Genomic DNA, 11,847 nt, shown 5'->3' with positions numbered 1-11,847 from the left:
GATCATTATAAGACACACAAAAGCCAACAGCAATTTACATCATTAAACAAGTCATAATGTTTGTTGAGACAGCATGTTTTGAATATTTAAAGATTTAAGTGCAACAGTAGAGGAGAAGAACAAGGATTATAATGCACCTTTAGACCTTTTTACTGCAGAATAAACAGTTTGAACATTTAAAACTTAAAATACACTACAGCGTTTTGCTGGTGCAAGATAAATGTTTTCTTATGAGAGTGTTGGCATGTATAGGAACCAGCCAGCTATTAGTAGTAGTACATCAACAAACTCTTAATGAGTACTGTTCTCTGACCCGTCTATGTGTTTTTGAGTACAAGGCTTGCTTTAATAGCTTCTGATCTAATCCATCAGTTGACACAGGCACAATTTCAGCCATTGCTGATTGTAACCTCGTGGATATTGATTCTGGCTTTCCAGAACGAAAACAGCAATGTCACTAATAAGCAGTTTCTTTGACTAAACCCAATCCAATAATCACTTTTGAAAATGTTTATTCTACGATCAAGCTCGGGCTGTGTTGTAAAAGTACACCTGCTTGACTTGAGAGAGCGTTATGGGGTTTGTCAGAGAGCCAAGGACCATGGAGAACACGGAGAGTACAGAAGACGCAGGAATCACTCAAGGGATGCTGTGATCCTAAAGCAGAGAGACAGGGACGAAACAGCAAACAGATCAACGTGTGCGGCCCCTCGCACAGCTGTCTCCGGTTAAATAATGGCTCCTGCTGATCCCATCCTGCTAGCACAATTACCCAGAGCTCCGGAGACCGGAGCGCAGACGCTCAGAATGCTCGGATAATGATTCCCAGCAAATTGATGACACTGGTGGCCTCGTTTGCACAAGCTAGATTAACCTGAGCGGGAGAGTTTGGTGCTTCTCGCTGAATGAGAACTGAGCAGATACAGATGGAACTGCAGTAAAAGCCGCACTTCGTGGTGTGTGTTTGTGGATTGCATCCTAACGCACAGGCTGTTTATCTTGCATCCACAGTCGGCCAAACTCAACTCAGTTTAAGCGGTAAAACAAACAGCTAATAATGCGTATGCTGAAGTAAGGATGGAAAAGCAGCTTCAGCATGAAACCTGTTGATCTGAGGTAACAAAAGTGCACGTTTTTCTTATCCGACAAAGATTGTGTGGCGAGAATGTCCCCCTGAAGGAAACCCAGCACCTGTGGAAATTGTTCCCTCTGGACTTCCATTATCGCCACTCCATTATTTCCATTATATCAGCTTTTGGTGCTACATTAAAAACAACCAATTGCTACTGCCAGAGTGGATATATTGAACCGTAAATAACCATAGCAGGTTTTAGCCCGTCCCATCTCTTGGCCTGCGTTGCTTCGTCAGTGCGTGTGCATTGATTTTCATTCACCAAGATTAATTGGCCTCTTTAATAGACTAATTTCACAGAGGAACGGCAATAATCAGGGACAAATGAGCAATAGACTCGGTTTGTTTACTTTGCCTTTATTATGAAGTGCTTAAAATGCCTTGTGTCTTGTGCTTACATCATTTGAACATTGGCTCAAAAAGTCGCAGGACATTTTTTTTGTTGTTGTTTGTTTCTTGAACAGGATTAGTGGATTCATCTACAGTAAAAAGGTTTTTCCTCTTCAAATGAGTATCTACATGAAGATCATCTCACAAACTGAGTTGTTATTCCTCGTTGGAGGTATAAAAAAAGGAAGATTGAGCTAGGTAACATCTACCTGAATCTAGGGTTTTTGTGCTACTCTTTAAGGATTTCTACAATGAAGTGCTTTCAACCTCAGGGACACCCAAACTGGAGAAAATAAAGTGTCTGATCTGAGCTGAGCCGGAAATGCAGCGCGAGTGCATTCTGGAACAGCTATGCAGATGGTACACCTTCCTATCGCTCCAGTCCTTTTCTTGTCCTTGCGTGTCCCTTTGAGTTAACCTCAGAAAAGCCATTACATGTTCCACGCTTCTAGAGAATGGTTCTGAATTGCTTAGAGTGGAGTTACAGCACTTTGGGCCTACTTCCTAAATCTACGCTTAAACTCGAGGCAGGCAGTGCATAAGCAGAGAGCAAAGAAAGATGGTTTAGACTTATGGATTTAGTCTCACTAAACTCTACATTGGCATTTTCCCTGATGTGGTACTTTTAAATGTTTATTAAGAGTATTGGATCAAAACGTACCTGATTTAGAAAAAACTGCTATAGGTAATACTTTATTACTTTCAAAAATACCATGCATTATAATTATTGCTTTTTATATTCTTATGAGAACCCCTAGAAATATTGCCCCCTGATACTATCTCTACATTTTGGCAAAATTATAAGCTTTGTGGTATTGGCATAGATTTCTTTTCTTTTTGCATGCATTACGTAGGTATACAAAAAATAATAAAAAAAAATAATAAAAAAAAATTAAATTATTACCATGGATCTAAATGCTTTGGCATGTTAATAAGACTGGCATAACCCAAAAGGCAACGTTATTGAGAAAGAAAAAGGCCAAAATAATCATTCAAATAAATAAATAAATAAATACATGAAAATCACACTTTCAGTGCATCATAGACAATCATACATCCTAGATGAAGTAAACAGACGAACAAAAAATAAATCTATAAAAAAAATCAATCAATAAATAAATAATACCGGTTTACCTCGATTGCGAATACGTTTGGGCCACTTGCAGCAGTATGATAATATCCACTGACAATACAAAAGAGTTTTATTTTAATGAGGAACACGGTGTCACTCAAACCTTCATTCGACGCAAGTCATAGTCAAGTGCCGTGCAGCGCCGAGGTGAACTGTCTGAACGTCATTTGAGGACATGGGTGCTGAAGTGCATGCGAAGGTTCCATATTCCTTTAAGGTCAACTTTGCGAGAGAGAAAAATAATAGATAAAATTGTGCTATTACTGGGTTTCATTCTGATTGTGAGACATAACTGGGTAAGATAGCGTAATCATCCTAACACGTGACGGGGAAGTGAGCGCTTACAGACCGGAAGTCACGCCTCGACGGACGCGAGCGGCGAGAACGCGCCTTTAAAGCACGCCGACTCGTAGTGCTTGTTCAGGTAGGACTTGAGCGCGAAAGTTTTGTTGCATCGCTTGCATTTGAAATGCTTGAACGCTGAGTGGGTCTGCATGTGCGCCCGCAGGTTGGAGCGGTCGGCGAACGCTTTTCCACAGTGTGCACATCCAAAGGGCTTCTCGCCCGTGTGCGAGCGCATGTGGCCTTGCAGTAGCCAAGGTCTGCTGAACGCTTTCCCACATATGTCACATTTGTGCTTGAGGTCATGGGTAAGCAGGTGCATGGCCAGGGCTGGCATGGACACATAGACTTTCCCACATGTCTGGCACTTTTTGGCCATCTTGCTGTCCAGGCTCCGGTGCGTCTGTTTGTGCCTGCTCAGGTTGGAAGATGTTGCGTAGGTTTTGCCACATTCGTTGCACGTGTGCCGCTGGAGGGTCCGCGAGCCTCCGATCACTTTTCGACGGGACCTGCCGTCCGTGATGAAGAACGCGTCCACCGTGTAACCTTCGCTCACCGCGGTGTCGCCGTTGATGTACCCGGACGTGATCTCGGACTGCGGGCTGTCGGGCTGGTCCGAGTCAGGGGCCCCGTAGTCACTGTGGTTGCCGTCATAAATCGGTCCTGGGGAAGGTACTTTAGTGCCGCCGTCACTTTCTCCATCGTAAACGGCCGGGGTGATGTAGTCACTGATGTAGCCTAGCGTGGAGAGAACAAGATCTTTTATTCAATTATTCATATTCACAAGGGAATCGGGTGAGGACAATGGGCTTCGACGACGCAACGGCCACTTTTCCGCTCAATTTATCTCCACCTTGGCAAAGGCGACCGGCGACCAGATTGTGCCAGTGCTCTTTGAGATTCATTATGTGTTTAACAAATTCAGCATTTCTCTTTGAATATAATTAGACTTAATGACCACTCACTACAGGAAATTTCAAACAGAATAGGTGTCAGCTTGACTTCACATTATTCCAGAGTTATTTCAGGACAAAGCTGGGGAGCTGTGAAGGATGCCACATTTACCGTGGACTTACAGTACAGTATGAGCACAGATAGCACTTTTTCACACTGGGAGATTAATTACCCCCCTTCTAAAGGCACCACCATAAGCACAGTGCGCTGTGTGCAGCTGCCCTAAGCGTTTCTTTGATTTGCAGAATAAACAAACGCCTAAGCTCATCTAGAAGTGGCTCCAAGTTGCTGAGAAGTTCAGCGTTGTTACCAGCGGCAGATATTCATATGGCATGCACGCAAATGCTAAGCCTTTTCGCTGATGGAATCCCACTAATTGTGTTTGCATTCCCATTATGCCTTCACATAAATCACAAGCGAAGCCACAGAAGTGCTTAATCCCGCTACTGGATGTCTACTTTCCATCCTGCAGAGTTTAATTCATAAATGAACCGCAAAACCACGCTGAGCAATTTCCGATGTGCTTGCTTGTGGTTTCATCTAAAACTCTGCTTGTATCAAGCTAAAGAGTGCTAAATGATCAGAAAAAGGGAATAAACATTCCTTTGCATTTACCTTTGTCGTGTATCCGAAAGCTAAGATCGGTCCTGGACCTGCCGTACGCGCTCTCAAGTTCAGTGGATGAGAAATCATCTAGCTTCACCTTTTTCACCAAAAAAGACCTTGGCATGTTTAGAGCGCAGAGCGGAAAGCCTCTTCCAGCACGTTATCCTCGCTTTATCCACCGCACAATAGAAGAGTTGGTCCTGCAGGGCTGAAAGTCAAACACCTGAGCGGGGGGAAAGACAGACGCGGATGCTCCAGCCGTTTCGCACAGTCGAAATGCAACTTCAGCACTGGACAGCGAGCGCGACAGCGGCACAAGCAGCAGCAGCAGATCCGCCTCCAGGAGCCCGCGTGTCAGACCCAAATGGATGCGCTCCAAAAATGGGCAGCTTTAAATGCGAGCACGTTTCCGGAGGAGCTGTTGTTAATGTTAAAGCGGGAGAAGAGAGAGAGAGAAAGGTGTCCGCTGCCGTCTTCTGCTCGCGCGAGGTCGGTTTGATGTCTGAGCTCTGCTGATCAGCTGCTGGGATTTATACGTGCGCGATCAGGTGGGAGATGGAGATGGAAGTGCTTAATTTCATCCATCAGAAATCTCCCGGGAACAACATTGGACGAGAATGATTTATTGATGCTGTTATTCGTCTCTCAGTCGCATTTTTTTCGACGTTCACGGCGCCCGCCATGTTTCTGCGGAATAAGAATTTATTGTTGTGAAAAGTCTATTTACTACAATTTAATTGGTCTCATCCTAAATGCACTGTTTATAAATCAAGGCAAATCGTATATGTTTTTTGTTTGGATGCATTTAGCGTTTTGTAAGAATAAAAACATTTTACAGGCTTTCACTAACAACAAGTATATAAAAAAGCAGTAACACCTCAAACTTGGTCTGTTCCTCTCTTCCACTGGTCGATTTCAGCACCTCTACTCTGAAAGCTTGCACAAAATAGATTGGGCATCCATAGACATCCCATAAAACCCTTAAGATACAGTACATCACAAATATCAATACAGAAATCGTCCTCTATATATATTCATATTTTCTAGCAATATTAGTAGCAATATATTTATTTAAATATGTATGAACTGACATGAACGAACAATGAACAATACATTTATTACACTATTTATTAATCTTTGTTAATGTTAAGTAATAAAAATACAGTTTTTGTTCATGTTAGTTCACAGTGCAATAGCCTAACTATTATTAACAAGCACAATTTGTAATATTAATAATGCATACATAAATGTTGAAATTAACATCAACCAAGATTAATAGAAATATTTTTCTTTCTTAGTTCATGTTAACTAATGTAGTTAACTAATGTTAACTAATGAAACTTATTGTAAAGTGTTACCTATATGTTATTGTGCCACAGAAAAGACATCCTTACTGTTAAAAAAAAAATGCACAAAAATAAATAACACCAAGGCCAGAAGCAGACATTAAGCACTGAGAGATGATTATTGTTGAATACAGATGATCTGTTGACGTGCTGTTATACCTTTTCAGACATAATCTGTGCTTAAACATGCACTTGTTTATGTTCTTTAACCAACATCACCTTCAATCTCTCTGTGATTTGTTTGGGGTTAGGTTTAAGAAACTGGCACATTTTGTGACTAAAGTAAAGCAAATATAATAGTCGGAATCTAACAAGTTTCTAAAAGAAGGAAAACACTTCATAGCTCTCATTCTTTCTTTCTTAATATGACGATAACAGTATGACAGTTAGCTATTGTTAACATCCCCACTGCTCCGAAGCTTTCAAAAAACACATCCACAAACTCCATAAAAGCCTTTTCGGTGGGGTTGACACCCCTTTGCATAATACACATTACCACTGAAATATTTCCCTTAATATGTTCCTTTAAGTTAGCAACATTAGCTGTAATTTACTAGATTCAAAAGGGATTGTTTTTCCCACTTGACTTAAAACAAAGTAGTGCCAAGTACATTAGACTTTTATTCCACTTTGAATTTTATGACTTTCATAACTCAAAAACCCATAACCACAAGTACAAATGACAGAAACTGTGTATGTATACTCTAAGTTTAATAAATGAAAACAAAGCAGTTTTTTACACTGCATATTGTTCTTTTGGCAAAACGACAAAAAGATAAGTCCAGAGGCCAGAGGCCAATATTATGTTATGATCCTAAAACTTATTGGTTAGCGGTTTTCTGAGACTATAAAGTAAGCTTTTCAGAAATAAAGTACTCCCAAAACATGCCTGTTTTCTATATCGTTTAAGCAGTATTACCTAAAATCCCATCTACTCTGTGCTATCACTAACTAATCACCTGCCTAATCTCTCAGTGATTTTTAGCAGCAGTGCTATAGGCTGCGTAGGCTAGTTTACAGCTGGTGCTCGCGTGCAGTGGCAGGCAGGCAAGCACAGAGGAGCGAGATTCAGGCTTTGCAGCTGCTGCGGCCCCCTCCATGAGCAGATGGAGCCTAGTGGGAACAAGTCAGGGAGGGTGGGGGGCAAGGGGAACTCAAAATCATTGGAAGGGAGAGCAGCAAAGAGTTTAGGAGAAGAGGCTGCGGTGTTGAATTGATCAACAAATTTGGTAAATGGTCTGAAAGCAGTTAGCTCACTCTGCAAAAATGTGCCGATCAGAGCAGTTCTGTCAGTTTGGCAGTAAACTGGACCATTTTGATTCGTACCTAGAGTTTCAAAAGATTTCTCGTGGGCTTTCAGGTCAAATCTTACTAGATATCCTGATTATAGCTGGTTAGGTAATCTTAAATACACTGAACTGAATTAACAAAGTATTCAGACATTAAAAACACTGAATACAAAGCTGTTATGTATACACGATTATGTTTCATAACAAACAGCTACAATGTAAAAAGCATCATAGCAAAAATGAGAATGAGACTAGGCCTTGTACACAATACTGACACTAGTACTGAAGTTCTGGGAGATACTAATTATAGTATTAATAATGGCTGATAACCAATAAAATATTGATTTTTAAATAAATAAAGAGTTTAATATTGAAAATATAATAAATCAATATTTATTAAACATTTATTATATCTTACAATATTTATTTTAAAAAAATGTATGTATTTAAAAATGATGTATTTTTTAAATTATATATATATATATATATATATATATATATATATATATATATATATATATATATATAAATAAAAAATTTAAATCAAAGTAAATGCAAAGTAAACAACTACTGAATGAAACATGATTTTATTATATCTTATGACGTTTATTAAAACATATATATATTTTAAATATTTAACCGATAAAAAAATTCTAAACTATTTTGTCTAAAAGTAAAAACAAAACACTTAAAAATAAAATCACAGTAAAATGCAAAGTAAACAACTACTGAACAAAACATGATTTTATTATATCTTATGACGTTTATTAAAACATTTATATTTTAAATATTTACCTAATAAAAAATTATATACTATTTTGTCTAAAAGTAAAAACAAAACACAAAAAAAATTATAAAAAATAAAATCACAGTAAAATGTAAAGTAAACAACTACTGAACAAACATGATTTTATTATATCTCATGATGTTTATTAAAACATTTATATTTTAAATATTTACCTAATAAAGAAAATTCTACAATTTTGTCTAAAAGTAAAAACAAAACACAAAAAAATTAATAAAAAATAAAATCACAGTAAAATGCAAAGAAAACAACTACTGAACGAAACATGATTTTATTATATCTTATGACGTGTATTAAAACATTTATATTTTAAATATTTACCTAATAAAAATTATATACTATTTTGTCTAAAAGTAAAAACAAAACACTAAAAAAATAAAATCACAGTAAAATGCAAAGAAAACAACTACTGAACGAAACATGATTTTATTATATCTTATGACGTTTATTAAAACATTTATATTTTAAATATTTACCTAAAAAAAAATTATATACTATTTTGTCTAAAGGTAAAAGCAAAACACTAAATATAAACAATAAATAAAATCACAGTAAATGCAAAGTAAACAACCACTCAACCAAACATGATTTTATTATATCTTATGATATTTATTAAAACATATATATTTTAAATGTTTAACCAATATAAAAATTCAAATTTTGTCTAAAAGTAAAAGCTAAACACATAAAATAAAAATAAAATTACAGTTAAAACCTTTTATTTTGTATTTTATTTTATATTTTAAATATTTATTCAAATATTTTACTATTTCATTGAAATTTAAAATGTATAATTTCATATTCCAAATAAAGTAAAAATGTGCTAAAGATTATTAAACAATGTTTTTGATAATTAACTTTAAGTGGCCATTAGTTGGTGGTGGCAAAGGCAATCTAAAAATAAAATGAGGGGTATTAAACATGCACAATTTAATCTTCTGCAAAATACTGATAACTTAAAGTCTAATAGGAGCCAATAACAGTTATTGTACCAAAATATCATGCATATGTCTTGCAGACGATGCTTTAAACTCAAACTGCAACAACTGAGGTCTCAGTGCACAAATGAAGGGGACTGCTGGATATTATCCTTCAGCATGCTGTCGCAATAATAACACTAAATATTGCTGAGTGCATTCCTCAACAGGCCAGAAATGCTGGTCTAGGAGTAAAACATACCTTGCCCTCTCCTTCCTCGTGACTTCTGTAAAACATACTACACTGGCAAAGCAGGGAAACAAACACTCAAGTTTCTACTAAAGTTAGTGGGTGGCACCGCAATTCACACACTATGTAATATGTACTCCAAACTCTCTCTCTCTCTCTCTCTCTCTCTCTCTCTCTCTCTCTCTCCCACCACATTCACAGCAAATTGAGGATGATGCAAGTGATGGTGGGTAATTAGGATTCTCTCCTCCTCTTTGTCTCGAGCGCTTGAGCGATTTAAGTCATCACCACGCAAGTGTCAGTGGGGCTGCTGCGGATCTTTGCCTCAAGCTTTTTCCTTTACAAGAGTCAGCCTCCATCTGTGCCTTTGTAGTTTCTTCATCCTGATGAGGAGAGAGGCTCCAAGGTAATTGCCTTGAATCAGTGAAATTGCATTTCTATACTTGACAAGCCTTTCTGTGAAAGAGTAACATACCAGAGACTGGGAATTCCGTTTCGGAGAGCGGAAGAAAAGAGAGGGGAGAGAGATATCATTTAATTCTGCCGACAGTCAAACAATGGTGTGTCAGAAGTGATCAGAGGTTACATCCTTTTGAACCGTAAGACACGGAGCCCAGGGAGAGAGATATTAACACTCGCTCAGAGACGATATTATAGCCTACTCTGACACGTAAACAGACACGCACATACAAAAGCACATGCGCCGTTAACAATCCACCTCTGCATTCATCTCCCTGCGGATCACCCAAAGGCTTTCAGATGTTTTCCCAGGTCACTGTGATGAGCCCAATCACTCATAGTGGACTCGCTGCCAAAAGAAACTGACCTGAGATCGACTTCCTATTGAATTCTGTATCCTGAATAATAGGGGAGACCAGAGAATGGTTGAGTTGAACACCATCAGTTTAACCACTTAGAAACAGGTATAATACATGACCACCAACCCTATAAGATAAAAGTGTAGATGTTGTACAAAAAAAAAGTAGAAGTCAACAGTTCACTTCTAGGTTCTAATTTAATTTGTAATCATTAATGGATGTTAAATTACAAAGCTAACATCATCTCAGTCAGCAGATTCTCGTTTAATTTGATAAATAGGACTTTCAGCTAAATGCTAAAACTAGAAATATCATGTTTAATTTAATTTTTGTTTCATTTAAAGGGGACATCAGATGCCCATTTTCCATAAGTTGGTTGATTCTTTAGAGTCTTTGTGAAATATCTGCAACATACTTTGATTAAAATTCCTCAATGGTAGTGTAAAACAACACCCTTTTTACCCTGTCAAAAACAGCTCTGTTCACAGCAAACCATTTCAGTGCATGCCTCTTTTAAATGATAATGAGCTACAGTTATCATCCCACCCCTCTCTACAGTTTTTTGTATATTTGGTGATGTGTTACTATCAAAAACAAATCTAATCCACTGCGTCCTCATTGGCTCTGATGTTGGGAGAAAATTAATGTTCACTTTTACATCCAAATACAAAACACTTACATTGCTTATGAGGAGTTGTCACTACAGCTGCTTGAGCTATACAAGCTGGACAGCGTACAACTGGCTGAAAGCGGGAATATGCTAATAACCGACAGTCCAGTGATGGTTGTGGGTGGGACCTGAGCAGTATGACACCATACTGATGTCATACAGATTTGGAGAACTATATACCATTGCTTCTGGCCAAAATACAAGTCCATAATCTATAATAACATTCTCCCAGTTTAAAAAATATTTCCTTGTTGTCCTTTTTCACATCAAAATCCACCAACATATTTGTGTAGAATTGTTTTGGACTGGTGGCTATTTGGTTTGAATTCATGGGACCTGGCTCGTGCAAATTCGGACATTTTGTGAGAAATTGTACGTATTTCACGAGGTGGCAAATTCATAGGAATGTATACGAATGACCACCCCTTACCACACCCCTAAACCTACCCCTCAGAGAAAATGTACAAAATCGTATGAGTGAGATTGTATGAATTCGTACAAATCAGCCACATCGTAAAATACATACAAATTGGTCGAGTGATAGTGTTGGATTCGGATGAGATGATTTTTTCAAGACAGAAAGTTACAGTGAGGGAAAAAAATTATTTGATCCCCTGCTGATTTTGTACGTTTGCCCACTGACAAAGAATTTATTAGTCTATAATTTTAATGCTAGGTTTATTTGAACAGTGAGAGAGAGAGAGAATAACAACAAAAATGCATTTCAAAAAAGTTTTAAATTGATTTGCATTTTAATGAGTGAAGTAAGTATTTAACCCCTTCGCAAATCAGTACATGGCAAAACCCTTGTTGGTAATCCTAGAGGTCAGACGTTTCTTGCAGTTGGCCACTGGGTTGGCACACATCTCAGAAGGAATTTTGTCGCACTTCTCTTTGCAGATCCTCTCGGACCTTCAGCTCCCGCCACAGATTTTCTATGGGATTAGAGGTTATTAAGGTCTGGAGACTGGCTAGGCCACTCCAGGACCTTAATGTGCTTTTTCTTGAGCCACTCTTTTGTTGCCTTGACCATGTGTTTTGGGTCATTGTCATGCTGGAATACCCATCCATGACTCATTTTCAATGCCCTGGCTAAGGGAAGGAGGTGGTCTCATCTGACCACAACACTTTCACCCAGTTATCCTCTGAATCATTCAGATGTTCGTTGGGCCTGTACATGTGCTTTCTTGAGCAGG

General features: G+C 38.2%; 1 protein-coding gene across 1 annotated transcript; it reads right to left on the bottom strand.

Annotated features, from left to right (window-relative positions):
- Window positions 1-1,479: 1,479 nt before the first annotated feature.
- On the bottom strand, window positions 1,480-5,029 carry scrt1b (scratch family zinc finger 1b). The gene is made up of 2 exons (XM_073847569.1): window positions 4,566-5,029; window positions 1,480-3,734 (listed from the first exon to the last, which is right to left on the bottom strand). Exons 1-2 carry the CDS (start codon window positions 4,678-4,680, stop codon window positions 3,010-3,012), a joined length of 840 nt encoding a protein of 279 aa, XP_073703670.1. The 5' UTR covers window positions 4,681-5,029; the 3' UTR covers window positions 1,480-3,009.
- Window positions 5,030-11,847: the final 6,818 nt, after the last annotated feature.

This window comes from Garra rufa, chromosome 9, assembly GCF_049309525.1.
Source record: "Garra rufa chromosome 9, GarRuf1.0, whole genome shotgun sequence".
Lineage (NCBI taxonomy): Eukaryota > Metazoa > Chordata > Actinopteri > Cypriniformes > Cyprinidae > Garra > Garra rufa.
The sequence above is the reverse complement of the archived record's forward strand: the minus strand, read 5'-3'. Positions and strand labels throughout refer to the sequence as shown.